Source organism: Crocuta crocuta, unplaced genomic scaffold (assembly GCF_008692635.1).
Source record: "Crocuta crocuta isolate KB4526 unplaced genomic scaffold, BGI_CrCroc_1.0 scaffold31, whole genome shotgun sequence".
Taxonomy (NCBI): Eukaryota; Metazoa; Chordata; class Mammalia; order Carnivora; family Hyaenidae; genus Crocuta; species Crocuta crocuta.
Window position 1 is genome coordinate 11,684,072 of NW_027528362.1, and position 23,758 is coordinate 11,707,829.

Consider the following 23,758-nt stretch of genomic DNA (forward strand, 5'->3'; position numbering starts at 1 on the left):
GGGGGTTGGGGGATGTACTAATCAAGAAGACGACAGAGGGGCGTCACCAGGTCATTCACTTACCACCTACCTAGAATGAACACTGCTAACATTCACCACTTCTGCTTCAGAGTTTTAACATGGAAGAAAGGCAATTACAATGAAAAGCTCAAGTTCCTTTTGTTTGTGGACATGGATCCCTTCCTCCCCTTTCGCCATCAATCCCATGTACATTTCCCACAGTTCCTTTTCTGTATTTGTTTCAATGTTGGGTTTTTTTTGTTGTTGCCAATCTGTAACATTGTGAGCCATTAGAGGTCGAAGTAATGCTATCATGAGGACGTTTATGCTGCACTTCCCTTTACAAATCCACCTGGTTTTTGAGAGTTATCAGTGTGATACATGAAGAGCTAATTCAGTCTTTGTAACTGCTGCATTAATTCCCTGGGATGGAAAAACACAGTATTTTAATCTATTTCCCTTTCAAGGGACACTTAAGTATCTCTTTTTTTCTTCCTCCTCTCATTGATAAACAGTGTTGCTTCCTTGCACGCATCTCCTGTGATGTATGTTAAGAACTTTCCCTGGGGTATGTGTTTAGTGTCAGGATTGTAGGAAGAGGGTTCATTTGCATTTCGCTGATTATGAGCCAGACTGAACAAGGCCCTGAGGGTTCGATACCCCCCCCCCCCATGGTAATGTGCCTGGAGAGATGTGCTGTGATGTGGTGGGCTGACTTTAGAACCCCATCATAGGCAGCCTTTTCCTACGTCAGAGCCATCTTTTGTTTCTTCCTAAAACCCTTAGATTTTCAAGACATCAGGAACCACTTCTGTTTATATGAAGGACTGATATCATTTTATATTTTTAGTCAAATAGCCCATGATCCTTACCCCAGTTATCCCCAATTATTAAAATGCTTTCTCACCCCTCCTGATTTTTAATCTATTTGACTAAAACTGTATCAGTAATATATTGTTTTAATAAGTAAGTCCTCATAATAACTGTTTATTTTCCTGTTTGTTTTGGTTATCCCTGGATCTTTACTTTTGCATATGAATTTCATAATCACTTTGACTCAGTCCATAAAAAAATTCTTTGAGGATTTCAACTTGAAATATGTTTATAGATTAATATGGGGAGAATTGGTTTGTTTAGATTCTTTTCTCCCATAAATATGATCTTTATTTCTATTTATGCATGTTTTCTTTTCTGAAATAGTCTTTGTATTTTTATCAATTTCTTTAACACTTTGATTTTTTTCTCTACATATGTACTTTGTATTTTTTGTTATTTTTCTATTACGTTTTAAATTGTTTATTGGGACTCTCAATCTTGCATTTCATATGTTGATCTTATATCTAGAAACCCTGCTGACTTTTCTTATTAGTTCTAATAATTTTCCTGTGGAATATCTTACTATTTTCTAATGTAAAGGATCATAATTACCTTTTTTCTCTTCTTTGTCTCTTATGTCTCTTATTTCTTCTTCTTCCTTTATTGCATTGGCTACCACTGCTGGTATAATGTTGATAATTTGTGGTGCTAGTGGAGATTCTTCTCTTGTTTCCAAATTTATGTACTATCTCTACATATCTGCCAGTAAGTAATCTGCTTACTTAGGGTTTCAGAGATAATCTTTCCTAAGTGTTTTCAATCAAGGATGCTAACTTTTATGTAACACTTTTTTCCTCTACATATTGAGAGCACTGTAACTCTCTCCTTTTCTTTGCTCATGTAGCAAGTTATACTGATGTACTTTTTTTATGTTAAATAATTCTTCATTTAGAGTGTGAACGCTCTTTGGTCCTGATGTCCTTGATTCAATTTTCTAATGTCTATTAAAGATGTTTATGTTTATTTTTCACTAGTGAGAAATTCTGGGGTTTTTTTTTTCTTCTTATACAATGCTTTGCTGTCAGGTTTATGTGAAAGAGTAAGTTGAGTAGCTTTCCCTGTTTCTCACTTCTCTAAAATGGTTTGTGCTAAATGAAGATGACTTGTGCCCTGAATGCCTGGTGAAAGTTTTTCTAAAACCTTTTGGGGTGGTGGAGGGCAGATTGCCGTTTGAGTACTAATTACTTTATGATTTTATTTTATTAACATTTATTTATTTTTGAGAGACAGAGAGAGGCAGAGCATGAGTAGGGGAGGGGGGTGAGGGAGGGAGATACAGAATCCAAAGCAGGCTCCAGGCTCTGAGCTGTCAGCACAGAGCCCGACGCGGGGCTCGAACCCACGAACCGTGAGAGCATGACCTGAGCCAAAGATGGACACTTAACCAACTGAGCGACCCAGGCTCCCCGTGTATGAATTATTTTAAAGTTTATAGGTCTGATCAGATTATTTTGTTTCTTTTTTGAGTCATGTATATTTTGTAGAAAACTGTCCACTTTAATATTTTAAATGTATTTGCCAGCTGAATCATAGCTTTGCTTTACAATCCTTCAATCTCTCCTGTAGCTGTCGATTGAGAACCTTGACATTCCTGGTTATTTATTTATGCCTCTGCCCCGGTATCACTGAGGACTCTTCCTTGAAACTTGCCTATAAAAATTATTTATCTTGAAAACTCATTTTTCCCATTTCTCATGTTAATGTTACTTGTTTTAGTAGGTCTACAGTTTCATTATATGCCTGTTTTAACTTCCTTTGAATTTTGCTTTTTTGTTGTTTTTTTTTTTTCCCTGACATCCTAAGTGGAGTGTTTGTCTCCTATGTTCCGATGATATTGTTGACCCTGAGTCAGTAAAGTATCTCCCAAAGACCTAGTGCCCTCCAGACGCCTACCATGTAGTGTTCCCTTTGTTGTTTAGTTCTAAATATTTTGTCTTTATGCTGTTTCAGAGATAAAATAACAGTTTGTCAGAAAAATAAATTTGACACACCATGTTTTCCCCTCCCTCATCCAAACTGGGAAGTTTTTTTCCCCCATTAAATAATGAGATTTCTTTGATTCTTATGAATATAGTATGAGTGACTTCTATTTCTGTATAGACTTATTTAAATCATGGTGCTATCTCCATGACAACCAGAATTACACAATTTAGCAAACTATCGGAGACAAACCTGCTTTCTAAATAATTCTCCTTCTGCTCCATTTCCTTAGCAAAACACCCATATGTATAATGATTTCCTGAAGAGCTAAGACCCTTTTCTCTGTAATTGTACATTTGTTTTGCACTACTTTGTGAGATTCAGTTTTTTTTTTCAGATAGGAGGATCGAGAGGAATGAAAAATATTAGCGTTTTACCAAAGCATCATTTGTATTATAATGCCCAGACATGATTTTAAATTACTGCATAATAAAGACAAAATAATGGTTAAAATTTTACCACCCTTGTTATAAAAATCACCATACACTATGGACACAATAATGAGTAAATTTAAATATTAATCATGATAATGTGATAAACTGTCTGAAGAACAGTGTAGCTTATTGAACCAATAAATAACCGTGTACTTTTCCCTTAAGTACGTGTTTTCAAGAGATGGAAGGAAAGAGAGATTTGTCATCACTGTGAGAATATGACATTTTTCGTATCAAACAGGAGTTCCTTTTTGTTTTCGATAATGACGATCATATGATTTGCAGATATTATTGAAGACTCAAACAGGTTCAACAAAATGTGTAGGGAAGTCGGTGATGTATAAGGCTAATGAAAAACCTCCTCGCCGCCTTCTTCTCCAGCTCTTTTTTGAGCCCAGATCGCAGAGGCTAGAGCTTGTCTATTTTATCCAAAGGATAAAATTCATTGCACTGCTGGCCGCGCCGCTGTCTGGTTTCCCTGCTAACCGGGGAAATGCATTTGGCCTCTTTTCAACCCTCTGGTAACCTGTCCTGCTCAATAGAGTTAACCAAATCTGTATTTATTATGCTCCTCCGTGCCTGTCATTTGAGCACAGTCACCGTGGTGCCCGAATAAATAATGCCGCAGTGCCGTTCGGAAATGAGAGCACAATGTCCCGTTCTGGCTCCTGGTGACCTGCCTGTCCCTGAAGAAAACGCCGGGGAGGCAATTTCAGAACCGCAATTTTACATATTGTTTGCCTTTTTCTGTTATAGTTTTCTAATCGAGGAGGATGTGCTTTTCAACATTTGGGGTTTTTTTTTGTCAGCTCAGGTTTTCTTTAACTTTTTTCGCTTCACATACCATCTTATTAAAAACATATTTCCAAGCCTGGCTTCCGTGCAGATGTAATACATGATAAAGGTGTACTTAAAATAAAAGGCGCAATTTCCTTGGTTATCATTTATTGGAAATTACCTATAAATGAGCTGGGCTTTGAGCCCAGGATTATTGCAGTTAATATTGACATTAGCTGTGAGGTAGGCATTGTGGACTCCCTGTTTTAAATGAAGACACTGGAATTCAGAGAGGGTTAGTAAGTGGCCTTAGTCACACAGCCTGGCAACGAGGGACTTCATGTACGGACCCCAATATGTTGGGATCGAAACCGGAGTCTTCCCTCAAATGCCTCCCACATTGAAGACTGTCAGAAGAACAGTAAGAAAGCAAAGATTTAAAACCAAAGTTGTAAATTAACCTTTTGAATTATAGATGATTTCTTTATTTCCCATAAAATCATTATGTAAAGTTTCAAATCTCTGTATATGCACACGAGGTTGATCTCTGTTTTTTTGTATCTGGGCTTCTAGCATCTTGAACAGTGCCTTGCAAAACTAGGTGTTCTGTATATATTCATTGAAAAGGTGATGAACTAAAAAATGAATAGGTAGAAGCTCCTCTCAAGAGAAGAGGCTGTGGTAGACTGAGAGGTCTCAGTGGTTTTTCTCTGCATCAGTGCGGTGGAAATCAGTACAACTTACAACACTTCTCTTTTAAGAGTTAAGTCTATTTCCCCTCCCTTTGAACTTGAGCTGCCCTTGTGATCTGCTCCAGCCAAGAGATTACAGCAAAGGGCCGCCCAGGTGGCTCAGTCAGTTGAGCATCTGACTTCGGCTCAGGTCGTGATCTCGCAGTTGATGAGTTTGAGCCCCTCATCGGGCTCTGTGCGGACAGCTCAGAGCCTGGAGCTGCTTCAGATTCTGGGTCTCCCTCTGTCTCTGCCCCTTCCCCGCTCGTGCTGTGTCTCAAAAATAAACATTAAAAAGGTTAAAAAAGAGAGAATACAGCAAAGATAATGACATGCCAATCCTGAGCCCTTCTGCGGATCTGTTTCCTCAGCTTTCGGTCACTGGCGTGCCTAAGTCCGGGCTCGCTCGTGGAAAAAGAGAATCAGTCTGTGAGCCAGCCAGTCGCCAGCCAGCCCCAGGCCCTCGGGTGAGGTCATCTTCACCCTGATGGCAGGGCTGGGAGGGTCATAATAAATAGTTACTGCTTTTAGTCACTGAGCTTTGGGACAGGTGGTTATCCAGCAACATCTGCTTGCTACAAATCACTGTCTAATCAGTTTAATTTTCACAACGCCCACTTTGAATCACAGACTGTATTTGATTCATTCAAAGGCGGTGGTCGGAAAGACGGCTCTCCGTCTTAGGGAAGATACGGGAGATGCTGAGATACCTCCCCACTCCCCAGTGCTCCCAGACGCTTAGTACCCTCATCTTCTGGGCACCCAAATCCCAGACCTTGGGGTACGCAAGACTTAGGTTTCTCAAAACTTGCTGTTAAAATTTCCCAAAACATCCAGACCCGTTCTTTAAAACTGTAAGTAGCCAGAGCTTAAAAAGGAGGGCGGTGCAAAGAGGATCACTCTTAAGGGCGAAAAAGAACTCTTAAAAAAAGCACCATCATTTTGCAGTGTATGCGTGTCTCACATCAGCACGTGGGACCCATTAGACTTGCAAAGCTGTCAGGTGCCTCTAGGTGAAACAGAGGGAAACAGGGAAGCCTGGAAAGGAGACAGTGGAGTATCACTTCTCGCTGTGGTCTGTAGCCAGTGGATTGAAGGGTTATGTTGATGACAGTAATTTTATCTTTTATCTGGGTTTTGATTTTTTCTAAGTGTTAATAGGAAGCAAGAGTCCAGGATTCCTATCCTGGGCCTGACACTTAACTTCAAAGAAATCTCTAGTAAGACAGTTATGCCTTGTGAAACTTAATTGTGTCAGTCCCTAAATCCATAATGACCTCTTCCACATGCCTGTAGATGGAGGCTTGGCCTTTGCAAGTCTCTGGCTTGTTTTTGGTTTCAAAATCTCTGTGGGGCGTCTGGGTGGGTCAGTCGTTTAAGCATCTGACTTCGGCTCAGGTCATGATCTCACAGTTCGTGGGTTCGAGCCCCGTGTCGGCCTCTGTGCTGACAGCTTGGAGCTTGGAGCGTGTTTTATATTCTGTGTCTCCCTCTCTCTCTGCCCCTTCTTTTCTTGCACTCTGTCTCTCTCCCTCTCTAAAATAAATGAACATTTTAAAAAATTTTTTAAAAAGGCCTCTGAGTCTGTGATTCCCAGGCAGGGTGAGTTGGAAAACAACAGTTCACCCAAATATGTGGTAGCTCTTAAAATATACTTTGCTGGATGGATTGGAGCCATTCGTAAGTGGCAGGACCTCAGGACACACAATTTCTTGATTGGGGTGACTAACGTCAAAATGATTTTATGTCACACGTTATTTGATTTCTGTTTTGACAATTTAAAAAACCACTTTTCCACTGATAGTCTTCTAGAGATGGCCAGTAATAGTTGCATTTTTATTAAAAATATGTGTATCTCAAGACCAAAGGCTAAATCAGAACAATTATAATTACCTAATTTATAACGTTCTAAACTGGACTGAAGTATGGAAACAGACCTCAAAGACACAATTGACTTGTTTTCTCCATTCTCCTTCACTCTCCCTCCTTCTTCTCCTTCTTCCTTCTTCTGTCTCTGCCTGAGCCTTACTTAGATCAGAACCGCAGAAAGAATCAGGAAATTCACACCAGGACAGTGTTTTCCAGAGAATGTTCTGTAGAGTATTAGTCCAAGCAGCTCAAAACAAATAAAAAATTTTCATGAAAGAGGTTTTTTTTTCTCCCCCATGGTCAACAAAGAGATCTGTATTCTCTTGAAGAGGTGGAGAGCACAGTGTGCTGGGGACGTCTGAGCTCGAGCTGAGAGCACGCAGGTTTAGATGGCCACGGGACAGAGGACGCACTTGAGAATCCCATCAGTGGCTCATTTAGGAAACCGAGAGAGCCCCGGAGCCCCAAGCTACCTGCCTTCCCAGACTCCAATCTTCCGCAGATCTTAGGATGCAGAGAAGTCGCCGTTGACTGACATTGAGGCTGACCTCTCCCGGCTCATTGTCCGCAGACTCACTGCAAGGCTGCTTGGGGGTGGGCACCGTGTCTTCTATTCCGAGCTGCTGACAGGCTGAAGCACATGGTGAGGTTTCACTGTACCCTTCGATTACAGCCTGAAATCGTGAAGAACTATCCTTAGACTTGTCCTTCGATCTGCAAAGCAGTTATTTTGAGTCTCTCCTCACCCCTCCTAGTGTTAATGCTCTTCAGCTGTGAGTTGTAGCTTTCGCGGAGACGTAGGGTTTAAGTGATCTTTTATGATTTCTGCTCTTCTCACACTTGGGGAGGGTTCCTTTCCTGGCTCCTGGGAGCCAGAATCAGACTCGGTTCCAGGACCAGGGGCTGGCCGTAGATGTACGTGGTAATTCCCAGGGCTTGCAGACGCGGGGCTAGTCTTAGCCAGCCTGGGTTCAAGTCCTGGGTCCATCTAATCCTGATGGGTGCCCATGGGCAACTTAAACCTTCACTGTCCTCTGTCTCAGTATTCTTTTCTGTAGAATGGGGGTGATCACTGTCCGTACCTCACAGGGCAGTTCGTTAAAGCCAAATGAAATAAGGCATTTTAAATGTTTTAACGTGCTTGACAAACACAACTCCATAAAATGGTAGCTCAGATTTTTATTCTCACCGCAAGATTTTCTTGTACATCCAGGCTAATGAACTGCAATTTTCGCCTCAAGAGGTCTCAGCTTTTTTACTTCCTAACTTATCTTTCTAGTGGGAAGGAGTGCAGAGAAGCGCTGTGTTTCGGAACCATGTGGGCGCGCGTGAGATCCGTGGGCTACGAGGAGGCAGACGGCTGCTTTGGTCACACCATCCCCACCCATCACCCGGCTTCCAGTTCAGCTTGTCAGCAACTTCAGACTCTTTCCCTAATTTTTGACATGTTTTCAGAAAATGATAAACCTCACGCACTTTGGTCAAAGAATAAAAGGGAGGACTCCCCAAAGTAGACACCCCAGGGTCCCCCGCCCCCCGCCCCCCATGCCTCCTGGCACGGACTGGAGAGATCCTTGCAAGATTCAGACAGGCTGTGGGGCTAGCGACTTGGCCTCCAAGACGAGGCACCGTGTGGGTTACGTTACCTAAGTCCCCCAGCACGTGGGCGGGAGACTGGGGAGGGCCAGAGCATGGCCCAGCAATTCCTGGGGCTTTGCACCCATGACCTCCGTGTAAGTGCCTCCGATCCCCAGGGCAGGGTGTCCGGACAGGCAGATTGCTCTAGTCTCCGGTGATTTCAGATTTCAGTCTTACCCCCATCTGGGGTCCTAAGGCTCAATGATCAGCCAAAGAGGCTGATTCAACTGTGGCTCCATCTAAGGGTTTTGCGTCAGGCAGGACTGAGCTATTTCCTAAAACGGCTAAACACTTCGGGTAAGTCTCTGGTTAGTCTTGCCAGGGATGCGAGAGGACGACACCTGACTTGTGTCGCCCACTGGACCCCTCTGCCCAAACACAATTAGCTCATCCATGTTTCGTGCTGGACATTTTCTTTAATCCGGACCTTCCTCCCTTCCCATCCTTGCACGCATGGAGGAAGAACACAAAGCCAGATGACTGCCTTGGCATTTAATATGATGTCTGATGTAAACGGGGTTGCATTTTACTAATAAGCTAATGCAAGTGAGGCAGTTTTGTTAACCATAGAGAAAGCCTTCAGCAGAATTCTAAGGCTGAATGTGAAGGGGCCATCTCATTAATATGTTAATTTTGCCTGTGGGACCATATCCCAGTGGGTCAGATGACCTCCGTCTGCTCCTCCTTGCTAGAAATTGGATGTTGGGTTAAATGCCTGTGTAATGCGAGTCAAGATATCAGTAAGAGAAATGACAGTAACGCTGACTGCCACGCCGCGCGGGCGTTTTTCTGGCTACAAGTCCTTGTGACCTTTCTGCCAGTGTTGCTATTGCAGTGACAGACCCATATTTCATTCAATCATAAAGGATGAAATAGATTTGGAACAAAAAAAATGAACACATTAGTTCTGTCAGTAGTTGTGAAATTAATCCTGAAGATGCCTTCATTTTCCCCGACATTGGTTTCTCTCCTTCCTTCCCATCTTTTTTCTGCAATAACATTTTTGTTTTGTAACCAAATTGAGTCAACCCAGAGTCTATGAAGGATGGGGGAAAATCCTTTAACAGGAGTGTTCTTTCAACCACATCTATGCTACTCGAAATTGCGAATTAGTCGTCTACCTGCCCCAAGCTTAACTGGAATCTTTCGCACGTTTTGCTCGCCCAAACACGCCTGGGTGGTCTCTGCGTCCGTCCTCTGTGTGCCGTGAAGTCACCATCCCTACAAGAAGGGGAAGGACCTAGGTGGTGACATCGTGTCATTGATCACTCTCGCCCTTTCTCCCAGCCTCCCTCAGCGCTGTGTGCTGCTGTTGCCAAGGCCAGCTGGGAACCGGGCAAGGGGGTCAAGGCCCAGGCGGGAGAACCTGGGAAAAGTCGGCAGGAAATATCCATGCTGGGGACCGACACGTGGCCTTCAGAGCACGGCCCTGCTCTCTCTCCCTGACCGCGGGGTCCCTGCTGCTGCTTCTGGTCCTGGGAAGCCCTTCTCTGTCCTCCCTATTGGGCTGCACCCCCCTCTCGCTGTCCTGAGATCATTGTTGTTTTTTCCTCCACCTACTCAGAAAATACCCAAAATGTGTTCCATCAGATATTTTTTTTAAATAAAAGGTAATGATAATGAGCATTCTAATATCCAGTATAGAACACTCTATTTATTTAGTTTAGTTGTTTTGAGAGAAAGAGAGTGGAAGAGGGACAGAGAGAGAGGGAAAAAGAGAGAATTCCAAGTGGGCTCCATGCTGTCAGCAGAGAGCCCAACGCGGGGTTTGAACTCATGAACCATGAGATCATGACATGAGCCAAAATCAAAAAGTGGGATGCTTAACCGATTGATACAGCATTTTAAAATTAAGGAATCACTTGTAGGCCTGCCATTGAAGACATCGATGCTAACGTGTGCTTTACTTTTTTGTGCCACAGATTTATTTTTTAACATGGGTGAAATTATACTATGATGCTCTAAGTTTACAAATGGTATAAATTCTGTTTTCAGCTTCGTTTTTGTTTTTTTGTTTTTTTAGTTTTTTACCTTATCATTGTTCAAGACCATTTCCCCTGTTTTCCCAGTGTCTTTGTAAACACCAGTTAAATATTAACTGCTCATAAAAACGATAGTATTTCAGTATAGAGACCTTAGAAAATGCAGAACAGTAAAAAGAAGTAAACAAAAGCATCTCTGTTTCCTCTTCTCGGGGTGAAGAGATCAGAGGTCTTCTGAATATATAATTGGGGTTATTCTTTATATAGAACTTATATATTGTTTTCTATTAACTTGATAGATTCACTAAATTAACCCATGGCAGGGGCATGCTGTTTGGTTAATCATGTCTTTATGTGGGGTATTTGTTACTACTTTTTGTTGTTGCTGTTACTATGATTAAGATCATGATGAACACCTTTGTTTGTAAGTCTTCAGTCGTGTTTTGGATAATCTCCTGAGTCTAGGGTCCTGCCTGTGGAAATATTGGTTCACGTGATAGGAAGGTTTCAAAGCCTTAGGCCACATAACCAAATTGCTTTCTTAAAATTTTTTTTAACATTTATTTATTTTTGAGAGAGAAAGAGACAGAGTGAGAGTGGGAGAGGGGCAGAGAGAGAGGGAGATGCAGAATCCAAAGCAGTTTCCAGGCTCTGAGCCGCAGAGCCTGACACGGGGCTCGAACTCACAGACTGTGAGATCATGACCTGAACTCAAGTCGAACGCTTAACCAACTGAGCCATTCCAGGTGCCCCCACCCCCAAATTGCTTTTTAAGAAGACTCTACCAATTTAAACTCCCAACAAAAGTGTATGGGAATATTTTTCTCTTCTTAATTTTGAAATTTTTATTTCTTTTGCAAATGAGATTGGCATTCGTAACCCACCTATTAGCCCTTTATATTTCATCTGTGAGCCCTCCTCTTCATTTTTATAGTAGGTGGAAGTGATTTTTGTTTCATTTTTTAACTGTATTTATTTGAGAGCGAGAAAGAGAGATAGAGAGCAAGCAAAAGCAGGGAAGGGGCAGAGAGAAAAGGAGAGAGGGAATTCCAGGCAGGCTCAGTGGCATCAGAGCAGAGTCTGATGCGGGGCTCAAACTCACAAACTATGAGATCATGACTTGAGCCAAAATCAAGAGTTGGACACTCACCCGACTGAGCCCCGCAGGCGCCCCAAAATGCTTTTGAAAGCAGCTTCAGTGATCAGAGACACCGTGTCCACCAGCTCTTGCCCTAGAACTTGATTGACAATTGTCACAACCATCTGGGTGCACAGATGTTACTCGCTGCCTCAGTTTCATAGATGATGAGCCCATAGCGCGGAAAATTCCAGTAACTTGCCAAAAGTTGTCCAACTATAAAGTGTCTGAACCAGGATTCCTGCCCAGGACGGAACGTCTGCAAAACTGACAAGCTTGATCACCCTCGTCACCCAGCCCCAGAAGGGAAACAGGGCAGCTCATTATGTGGAATGCATACACACGCACGTGCACACACACCTTCCACAACAGCTCGTCTTCCACCTCAGCAAGGCCACCCCTGAGTGACCATCACCCCCAGCGTCCCCCTGTGCACACTGTAAGGTCAGCGGGCTGGAGGTCACAGGCAGACGCAAGATGACATGTGACTAGACATGTGTGTCAACCGATCAGAAAAACATCTATGAAGATGAATGAGAAAGCACATTTTAAAATAACACTTGCCTCTAATTGTTTTGAGTTTATTTCTACAAATACAAAAGGATTTGGTATTTGTGTAATCATGCTTTTAACCATTTTCTTTTGATTTTTCTCACATCCGAAAGCAGACAAAAATGATCACCTTTGTTTTCTCGTACATTTTCATAGCTTCTTGCTCTCACATTTATCTCTCTAATCCAGGTAGAGTTTATTTAGACACACGGGGTGAGGGACAAAGCCAACTCTTGTTTCCTTCTGAAAAGTTTAATCAGTTACGTGGCTACATCCGTTCAATGACTGTCCCTTTCCCTCGCTGCTTTATATTCTCTGCCGTGTGAAATTTCTATTAAGGGCTTTTAAAATACTGTCTTTCAGCTTATGAAGCTCATATTTGCACCATGTACAAGAACTAATCTTAGAGACAGGATATCAAAGAATCATTACTCTGCCTTTTAAGAGGACAGTGGTCATTTAAGTGACATATTACAGACCCTAAAGTATGATGGTTATGCACTGATTGTGCAAACAAAATACAGGCACAAAAAGAGAGCTAGGTGCCAGTAGTGCGGTTTGGACCAGTCGGGTGGAAAGAAAGCAACACTAGTGTGTGCATCAAGGAGGGTGATGGGGTTGACACAATCCGTGATGATGGAATATCACAGCCACCGGCAGGAATCAGGATGGCGATCCACCTGATCGCGCCGTAGAGCAGGAAGTGGGACAGCCAGGTGTGTGCCCTCCTGCTGACCTGCATTCCAGAATCATCCGCGGCTTACTCTGTAAGAAGCCACCTCGGCCCCCTCCCCGCGGCGCCCCCGTCCCCTGCAGAGTCCACCCCTAAGTTCTCTTCCCCTTTCCTCACGCACCATGAGCTTCCTTATCTGTGGCTGGAGCTTCCGCGATGCTGGCAGACCCCAGGAGAGGAGATGACACTGACGGCAGAACCATCACCAGGTGCTCACGTGCCTTCCTCCAGCTGTACCCCCAGCTGGTGTGCCACACCCACGCTTCGTTCTTCTTTATTTGTAAGAAGTTCTTTACAAAGATCGCTGTATGGTTTTTGACGCGGCACAATTCGGTCTATCAGAGAACGTGCCCGCGGCTTCGTTGTGTCTTGCCTTGTTCCGCACTTACCGGTGTTGAAGACATTGCTGCAGTTACTGCTGTGCGGCCCGACAAGATGGCGGCAGGGGCTGGTGAGAGCGCCTTGGCAGATCCCCTTTCCTTTCCAGGGAAAGCACGTGTAGTTGAATTTGAGGCAAAGAGACTGTTTCAGAGAAGCAAATATTGGACCACCCGTATACTGTTACATTTTAAACTTAGAAATCAATGTGTTTTATTCACGGATCTGTGTTTGAATTAAAACATTAAGAGAACACTTAAATTTTAGAGCTTTTGTGTAAGACTCGGAGATAACTATTGGCTGTTCCAATAGTTCCAATCAAAGGTGACATGCAAAGGGTCCCGATTTCTCCGACCTGGAGAGGCGACGGGCCGGGGGTCATGTGCTTGGTCACTGATGGCACTGTTTCCTTTCAGCACGCAGACCTTGGATATCGGAATATTGGACATCTTTGGTTTCGAAGAATTTCAAAAGAATGAATTTGAGCAAGTAAGTGCGTTTCTTTTGAAACTTTATCAACGTTAATGTGTTTTTTTTTCAACTCACAAATCGACTCCTTTATTTAGTAGAGACTATTTGCATAATTGCTTGCAAATACAGAATTAAAATAAGTCCTTTTCTATCCTGTTTTAAAATGTATATCCCTAGTTCACGGACATACCCATCTTTATGTGGTCCATAAACAAATGGCATAAGTTTTTTTTTTAGACAGAAGCACTTGTTTTAAAAGGCACTGTTGACCTGAGTTGTACTTAAAGGGATGGTATTTCAGCAAGGTTTGAGAGATGGAGGGTGTCGCTTCGCGGAATAAAGGCAAAGGTCTTCAAAAACCTCGGCCAAAACTCAGAATGGAAAAACCCCATTATGCTAAATACTGTTATTTGTAGGTTCAGCTCTATGTGACCTTCATACATGTGACTGTCGGAAACTCGTAAAAAAACAGATTCAAGAGGCACTGATTGTTTTTAATCCATTTACAATTTAGGGCACTTTGAAAAGTACTAGTGTGTGTTTTTTTTAAGTATCTCCATAGTAACGTATGATTCATTTAATCAAAGTGAGTATATCTAAACATTAGATGTTAAAGAAGAGAGTAGAAAGAGAACTTGTCCTTGGCGGCAGGGAAGGAGAAATGAACCGATAGAAGGGTGTAGTTGGAAAGAGAGAAAACCTGGCTGTGCTACATCATGGGAAGAATTGCAAGCTTTTAATAATTACATTATTTGTTCAGGTTTATTTTTTTTTTTAAGTTTATGTATTTATTCAGAGAGAGAGAGTGTGAGTGGGGGAGGGACAGAGAGAGGGAGAGGAGAGAGAATCCCAAGCAGGCTCCGTGCTCCTGACAGCGTGGAGCCTGACTCGTGGCTCAAACACCCGAACCACGAAATCATGACCTGAGCCGACACTGAGAGTCAGACGCTTAACGGGCCGAGTCCCCCAGGCGCCCCCAGGTTTATTTTCTCAAGGTAGATAATGTGGTGGTTCGTGACACCGGATGTGAATTTGAAACCCAATTCTGTGAGCTGTCTTGGTCAAGATGAGAAATCTATAATGAACCTCGGTCTCCTTTTCTGTACAACTGGCAGTAAGAGGCTTACAGAGATGTGGGCTTGAACCGGATTACGGTCCTAGAGGTTCGGGCATCATTTTTCTAGTTCATGTCCACGTGTAAGAAATAGCNAATAGCGGAGAGCCGCCGTTACTGTTGTAAGTGGGAACGCGTGGAAACCTTTTAAATTTCAGCCTTTTTCTTTTTTCTTTTTTTTCTAAAACACTGGTGCAGCATCTTGTGAAAAGAGCCTAAATCATGGTGACTTACCTGACCCAGGATGAGTCACCATGAATCATGTTCCGTACAAAACCTTGCAACAGACCACAGATTTCTTCTCCGTCCGGACTTCTGTATCCACGGCTAAGCTGGGGGAGGAGGGCTGTGGTTTTATTTATTTATCGCTTGCTGTAAGGACGCTGGGGACTCACAGGAGGACGGGGCAGTTGCAAGACTGACTGGTAAGAGAGTCGGGGGTCTACACAATGCACGTGGGTCTGAGGGCCGTGACTATGATGCGCCTCTCGACACGAATAGTTCAGTGCGGTCTGGCAGTGGTATTGGTTCTTGACATTTTTGCTTTAGAAAACGTACAGGCTTTCATGTCCCTGATGACACGCCCTGGGTCCTCTGTCTCCTGGTAAGCGATGTGCGGAAACATAGGGGGAGTGGTATCCTGTCCCGGCCTCTCGGGGCCCCCCTCCCACCCCACCCCCTTCTCCGCACCCCACATAGTTATCCATCCAGTCCGTGCTGATGACTGAGACGTACAAAGCATTTAAGTTGTTTCCTTATCAAAACTTATTTGTTTTACTTCAGTTACATGTAGCCCTTATGCTTTTTTCTGCTAACTATTTTAATTACGTATTGTAGAAAGTATTCATAGCCTGAGATTTTTGTATCACAAGACATGGCATGTTTTCAGATCTAAAGAATGAGTCTCTATTAAATAGCACAAGGTAGTTTTAGTCTGGGCAAAATCTCAAAACCAATTCTTAGATTTAAGTTAGGAAAATAGTATTTTTTTCCTTTGGAAAAAAATGTACCTTTTTCTAAGGTTTGTTGGGTTGTGGTATACAATTGTAACTAGAAGCCATTCAGAATAGACTTATTTTCTTTGTGATGATTCCAAATCTCGTCTTACAGTGGATTTAGCAGATTTCTAAATCTGCATGTGAACTTGTATTAAATGCTTTGGTTTGAATGCCACATTCTAGACTCTTGAGTTGCTAAGACAACGTGAACGTCCTCATTTTATATTCCATTGCAAACTTTCAACAAAATGTTTAACAAATCAATATTGTGTTCAGAATCAAACCCAGAAGAATAGTAGTGCCTTTCTAAGTATTTTATTCTCTTTTGAGCTTTTTGACCCATCTATCAGCAATTTGCTAGAATGTCAGCTCCTGCGGCATTGCAACTGTGTCTGGCACAGCGTTTTGTATATAACAGAAGCTTGGCAAATATGTTTTCAATTGAAATCTTAAGAATAAATTCAAAAGAAAACATCTTCCGAGGGGATCTCCTAGCAGTTTTCTTGCTCAGGAATAAATGGATGTATGTTATTTGTTCTTCTACAAGAAGCTTGACAAATGTTTAGAACAGGGACAGTTGGAGGAGATGCTAAAAAGCATTTCAAAACCTCAGCACCTCCAACCTCAGTGTCCCCAAGTAGCTCTAAAAGATGGCCTTTGTGGTTCTTTTGATAAGAATTTATTTCGGTTAGTAGAAAATGCTAATCCTGGTTTCTTTGGCTTTTAATGAATCATTTCTATTAGAACTATTTTATATATTATAATAGAAACCATATGTAGAATTAAAAAATATCATTTATATAATATATATAAAACTACATCCTACATGATGATCCATTTATATATTTATGTAGCATATATTACAATATAGATATTATACTATATATATTATATATAGTATATAATATATACTATATATATTATACTATATACTATATATATGCAAAATTATATATAATTATATATATTTATATTTTATAATATAAATCATATGTATAATTATATATATTATATTATATATATTATATATAATTATACATGTGGTATAATATATATAAAAACTCAGCGGTAGTTTTATGCTTCAGTAGAAGGAAGTCATACTAAATAACTGGAGTCCCAAAGTGTAGAATTCAGGAGGCTCTGAATCTACCTCCCTCATTATTTAAATAATTACATTATTACCAGCTCACTCTCTGTGATGTAATAGCTGAATTTTATAAACCCTCATCTCCTTCATCATGTGGCATTTCTCTCTTGCTCTGTAAAAATCCCTCCTAACACCCTGAGGAAGAAGCGGCTCTAGCCAACTCTTCCACACCACGCAGCCAGTCCATCCCCAGTGCGGAATGCCCAGTATGCAGCATGTGAACAAGACAAAGAGAGGGGAAAGCAGTCTCCTTTCTGACCGTGGAAAGTGGAAGACGGGGGCAACAATCTGTCTATTTCCAGATGCGATTGTATGTTTGGAAACGGGAGGAGAGTGAACGAAAGCCTCAGCAGAGACAGTGAGAGAACTTGGTAGAGAAGCCACTGGCCAACACGGACATGCAAAACCGGTAACTCTTATGTGGTTTCAAAGTAGCGTGTCGGGGCAGGACGGAAAGGAAGACAAAATGCCAAAATGAAGTAGATCGCCCAAGGAGGGATCGGCAGAGGGCTCCTGAAGCCACACGATTACACGGAAGCAGGTAGACAGACCTGCTGGATGCTTAGCCGGACGGGCGCGATGTCTAGAGAGGCTGGTCTGGCCTCAGCCGACTGACACACAGAGGCCGGAGCGGCTCCAGGACACGTCACTCGGCCACAGATTGCCGAGTTAGATCAGCTCCGCTCTGCAGCTCCGAGCAGGAGTGCATCAGGGCAGGGCGTTGCGGTGGGTGCGAACGCTGCAGAAAGACACACACGCAAGATGCCTGTCAAGTGTTCTTGCCAAGAACGGGAAGGGGAAGGAGGGGGGAGGGGAAGGAAGAGAGGAAACCTTAATGTGATGACATTTCCCGAGCCAAGCACTAATCAACGGGGACTAGGGACCGAGGAACATGATGAAACACGCCATGCGGATACGCTCCCCAGAGTCCAGCGTGCGGGGAACCACGCAGAGCCAATGACCTGATTTCTTGCACCTATAAAAATGCAAGGGTAAAAATGTGGAAGAAGGCAAGTAGCCTACAGATTCAGAGAGACATAAGAGACATAGAAGTCAGTTAAACGTATGGACGGTATGTGGACCCTTATTTGTTTAACTAAGTCTAAAGTTTACCAGTTAACTAATATAATGTAAAATCTGGATAGTTGACGAGATAAAGGAATTATTATTGATAGAAATTATGTGTGATAAAGGTACTGTGGATGTTTCTTAAGTTCTTATATCTTAGAGAATTATACTAAAATCCTTGCCAATTAAATGACATGGTGTCTGAGAATTACTTTATTATTTTTAATTTTTTAATGTTTATTTTTGAAAGAGAGAGTGGGGGAGAGGCAGAGAGAGAGACAGACATGGAATTCAAGGAATCCAAAGCAGGCTCCAGGCTCTGAGCTGTCGGCACAGAACCCGATGCAGGGCTTGAACCCACGAACTGTGAGATCGTGACCTGAGCCTAACTCAGACACCTGACCTACTGAGCCATCCAGGCGCCCTGAGAATTACTTTAAATGGGTCTACTTTTGAGGGTAATAGAAAAATGGATAAAGCAGAATTGGCCATGAGTTGGTAATTATTGCTAATTCTTCAGGTTTATTCGTGGCAGATGGGGTTCATTATGGTGTTCACTGTTGAATACACTTAAAACTGTCCATAATATACTATTTTAATACATGAGAATATTTTGTGATCATATATATATTACTTTAATCAATGCTAGAATATTTCCACACCCAACACATGGTATTGCAAAGCTCTACATGCTACAGATCTTTACCAACGGCACAAAGAACAAAGCTGTGGAAACCAACAATTTAACATTCAATAATTTTCCTAAATTTCCCACTACACTCAAAACATGCAGCTATATATAATGAAACACTTACAGCTATAGAGCCTAGTAAAATCGCATAGCAACAACCTCCTGTAAGAATATAGGGAATTTGAAGAGAGAATACGTTTGTTGAAACTTAAAGCTTCGGTTGCAGAAGATAAAATTACGATATATGACCTATTTTTGTGTCAGCCTCCATCTAAGCTGATTTCAGAAGAGTTGTCAAAGATTTGAAACGTTTCCCTGCTTACAAGCTCTTTTCTAAAAGGGGAGATTTACTGGAAAGTCCAGATGAACAATAATCCAGTCAGGCTTGGGCTAAGTGTTTACAGACTTTGGAAAAAGCCAGATACCGTGACGTCTAAAATTTTATGAAAGGAGATTATATAGTTTGGCAACCTAAACCTCAAAAAAAAATTCCATAAAATCCTTAGTTGTGAAATCAGTGCCCTAGAAATGATACAAGATAAAATCATCACCCTTTACGTGGAGAATCCCGTTTTACAGATGGGATCCCTGTGGGTGTTACAATTTCTGCTCTGTGACTGAATGTTAGTGGTACCTTCAAGGATCTGTTTTTCTGGCTCACGTGTGTCAGGGAAGTTTACAGTTCGTTCAACATTGCTGGCCCTGTACAAAGTTCTGGGTCCTGTTCCAAACGCTAAGAAATGTGCAGGCGTTTGGTGTAGTCAGTAGGATGCAATGGAAGAAGGGCCCATTCTACTCGGACACCACGGGGGAAAGACTGGGAAGCCTTCATGAGTAACACATTGCTATTTTGGCTCCAAGTATGACGGGACCCATGTAATTGTCATCATGTTGAATGTTCTGACAGCTGTTAGCTTTCAATATTGATCTGCTTACCGCTCAATGGATCCATGAAAACAAAACGTATTTTATCGTTCAGTTGCATCACATTTAGATTCCAAAATCATACATACATTAAATATCCAACTCTGTCTTAAACCATGTTCTGCTTTAGGATATTGAGTCTCCAGAATCATTTCAGCGACTCACCAAGCTATTGATACAGCACAGTTTAAGAAAATTTAGTTTCTTTACCTAGCAGAACCCTCATATAGTGCCACTCAGTTTATTTGGAAAAGCAACCAGTAATTAAATAATGAGATGCTATTTTAATGTACTTCTTGCAATAAAAATGGGTTATACTTTAAAAAAAAAAAAAAACCAGTATGGTGAGAAGTCGTTAGAGGGGCGCCCAGCTGGCTCGGTCCATAAGCATGCAACTTTTCATCTCAGAGTCGTGAGTTCAGGCCCCTCCATGTTGGACATGGAGCCTACTTAAAATAAATAAATATAAAGTAAATCTTAAAAAAATAAGTCTTCTTGGATCAAGAAGATGTGGTTTATCTATACCATGGAATACTCCATGGCAATGAGAAAGAATGAAATCTGGCCTGTGTAGCAACGTGGATGGAACTTGAGGGTGTTATGCTGAGCGAAATAAGTCAGGCAGAGAAGGACAGATACCATATGTTTGCACTTATAGGAGGATTAGGAGGAACTTAATGGAGGACTGTGGGGGAGAAGAAAGGGAAAAATAGTTGGGAGAGAAGGAGGGAGGCAAACCATGAGAGACTCTGGAATGCTGAGAACAAACTGAAGGCTGATGGGGTGGGGGGGAGGGGAAGGGGGATGATGGGCATGGAGGAGGGCACTTGTGGGGATGAGCACTGGGTGTTCTATGGAAACCAACTTGACAATAAACTATGAAAGAAAAAAAAAAGTCTTCTTCAGATAACAGTTTTAGAAAAGCTATTTTGAGGAAACAAAATGAGTCAGGGAAAAGCAATTTTCATTGTGTGAACTGTAGTGCATCTAATGACAGAGTCCCCTCCAAACCTCTCACTTAAATAATATCACCATTTTAGCATGAAGGGAAGCAAAGCTCAGATAATTTAAGTAACTCCTAGAAGGTCACAGCATGTGCCTCTGAATTCGGGCTTCATGATCTATGCTGTTTCCAGCTCCAAAAGTTCTTTGAGGCTAGACTTAAGTGTGTAGTATTGGTACACATTTCCTAAACTACTCCTTGCTCAGGAGTACATTTGTATGTCTCTTAGGAGACATTATTTACTCTATTAAATGTAGAAAGAAGAAACTTGTCTATTTTTGTTTGTTTTCGTTTGTTTGGGTTTGTTTGTTTTTAGGGTTTTTTGGGGGGTTTTTTTGGAGGGTTTTTTTTTTTTTTTTTTTTGGTGGAGGTGCTGGGAATGAACCAAACCAAGAACCTTTTAATAAATTTTATTTGCTATCCTTTGTCCCCATAGTGGAGTATTTCTCCAAATCCTTTTAATATGCATACATAGTTTAGAGAATGCAGGCATGTCTTCTTTATTGTAGGATTCCAGCGTGATTAAAAGGAGATGCTGCAGAACATAGTGAGAAGAATGAATGGATTTGAAAATATACGTCAGGTCCCTCTAGACAAGCATGAATTGAGGATTTTTTAGTGATGACTAACCAAGAAAATGCTTAAATTTACAACAGTAGCTGTTTAGATAGAATACCCAGATGTGCTACCCGACAATGTAGAGTCATTTGCTTTTCTGCTGATAATGAATAACAAGTTCTCGGGCCCCCACTGTGAGCTAGCTGCTTTTCCTGTGTGATCTCTAACTCTTGGGAAAGAGCCCTCAGTGAGAGAAAATCCCAAGCAGGCTCTGCACTGTCAGCACAGAGCCTGATGTGGGGCTCGAGCTCACAAACCATGAGATCATGACCTCAGCTTAAATCAAGAGTTGGACGCTTGACTGAGCCCCCCAGGCACCCTGAAAAGAGAAAATGTATTGATTAAGCTGAGATATGTTGCTAAACACACACACACACACACACACACACACACGTTTTGCTGAAAAGTGATGAAAAGTATAGTGCCTGAAGGTTTAAAATATGAGAAATTTTACCAGAAATTATGTTTCCAATACCTTCTGTCAACAGAAGGGTATATTTTATGGACAAGGTATCATGCAAAATACCTAAAAATATTTTTTCCTATCACTTATATTTTCCAGTTGTCATGTTAGGAGATTATTAAGTAGAATATGGTTTAGCCTCTAGGCTTATCATTGGCTGACCCCTTCAGTCCATTGCTCAAATCCCAGAATGGTAACCATTGCTATTAAAGGAGAATACAGGTATGAATTAGGCCCATTAAAATATTGAATTATATATGTGTGTGTATATATGTGTATATGTGCATATATATGTATATATGTGTGTGTGTGTATATATGTATACATATATATATACACATATATATATACACACACACCACACGAGCTGTGTTGCTCTAAGTAAGAGAGTCACTCAAAAGAAATGTTGGGAGAGAGCGTGTGTTTTGCCTGTATAAAAACTATGTTTTTTATGCCTGTGAAGTAACTTCTGCCTCCATTTGCTTAAAACCTTGTCTGCAGAGTTTGATTTTGAAATCTCAGAGGGCAGCCAGAGTTGGCAAGGAAGGAGGTTTGGGTCAAGAAAGACTAGTCCACCAGAGAGGAACAGCCAGCCGGGGTGTCTGGAAGGGGTGAAAACCAGGCAATTCCAGTGAAGCCAGCGCGGTGGCAGCGGGGGCGGGTGTGGGTGGGCGCCCGGCTCCTACCTGCCGCCCGAGGCTCCTGGGGGAAGGGGCCCAGCACACGGCGTCTGCATGACACTCTACACCCCGGGATTTACGTGACATTGGTGCTGGCCGAGCCGCTGTCATCTGTCCGTCAGGTTGAGACAGATGGAGCTGAGAGAGTAAACAGGCCTCCCCAAACAAGGGCAGAGAGAAGAAAGGGCCCTGTAATAACAGGACATTCAAAGAAGGCAAAATAAATTACAGAATTTAAAAGCTGAAACAAATCAGAGACAGGCTCTTCCCTCACCAGCCCCTGCACCTGCTGTTTTATAGATAATGTGTCAACATCAGAAATGATGGGTTTGTTGGGGAAAGAACATATAGCGATCTGGAAAGCCCCGAGGCATTCTTCCAAAAAGGAAGGTAGAGATTCCCAGTACACCCGGCACTGAAGGCCTTGAGAAGTCCTGCAGAGCAGCCCATTAACTTAGCTTAACTCAAGGTTTCTCTGACGGGGTTCTGATTTAGTGTTTTTTTAGATAATACAGATTGACATTTTATTCAATTAGTGTTCTGTGAAGCACATGCAGAAAATGCAGAATATCTGAAATCTAACATCGTTCCTGTACAATCTAACGACATTCCACAAATGTATTATGTATTCGCATCTATGCTAATTGATGAACAAGTCAGTTAATAGATAGTGAATGCTCCGTGCTCTCCTCTTTCAGTGTGTTCGTCATGTCTGCATACTAAAGTCACCTGGAACGCTTTTAAAATATACCCAGCCTCACTCTGACTTAATTGGCTTGGGGTCAGGCCCAGACATCAGCATTTTATAAAAGCTCCCGGTCAGGTCCAGTGCGCCTGAGGCATGTGAATTGCTGTCTAATGCCTGAGGCTCTGCCTTCAACTGGAGTCAGCTTTAATTAACCACCTACTTTAATTCTGTGATGTAAATGTCATGCTCTATTATATTTTTGCTTCAGAGATATTTCACTGAGTAATAAAAATAAAGGGAGAACAGTTGGTGAAAATTTACTCAAGAAATTAAGTTTGTCATTAATACAAATGATAGGCCATCTGGATAAGCAATAATGTTCTGTTACCAAAGAGTGTTTTCAAGGGGGGCATAATTTTTATCATCAAACCAGGCAGCAACGGCACTTAACGTACAAAGGCTGTATTTTAATCAGAGAAGGGTGTGTGCTAATTAAGCAGTACTTAATAATTGCTCATTTCCATCTATCAATACTCACCTTCATTCACATCCAGGCTGCTCTAAGGAATACCCGGAGAGTTAATGGGACCCACTTACGATTCTGATGGATGAAGTCAAAAAGTAAAAATGATTGCTTTGCATTGAAGACAATCATATTCTCAATTACTGATGCAGACGGATATGTAAACTAATTTGCCTATAAAAAAAATCTTCCACAGTGTCGTTCTCCCATTGTGTTTAATATGCACTCGCACATGTACACACAACAGAGACAGTTTAGTGAAGATAAATCCGGAAGAAGCAG

The 23,758-nt window shown here is 41.9% G+C and overlaps 1 protein-coding gene across 1 annotated transcript in view; it reads left to right on the forward strand.

Annotated features, from left to right (window-relative positions):
- Positions 1-23,758, forward strand: part of MYO16 (myosin XVI) — a 461,549-nt gene that overhangs the window by 258,609 nt on the left and 179,182 nt on the right. The window contains exon 20 of the mRNA XM_077754002.1: positions 13,505-13,577. Within this exon, the coding sequence (XP_077610128.1) occupies positions 13,505-13,577 (73 nt within the window). The remainder of the gene's footprint in view (positions 1-13,504; positions 13,578-23,758) is intronic.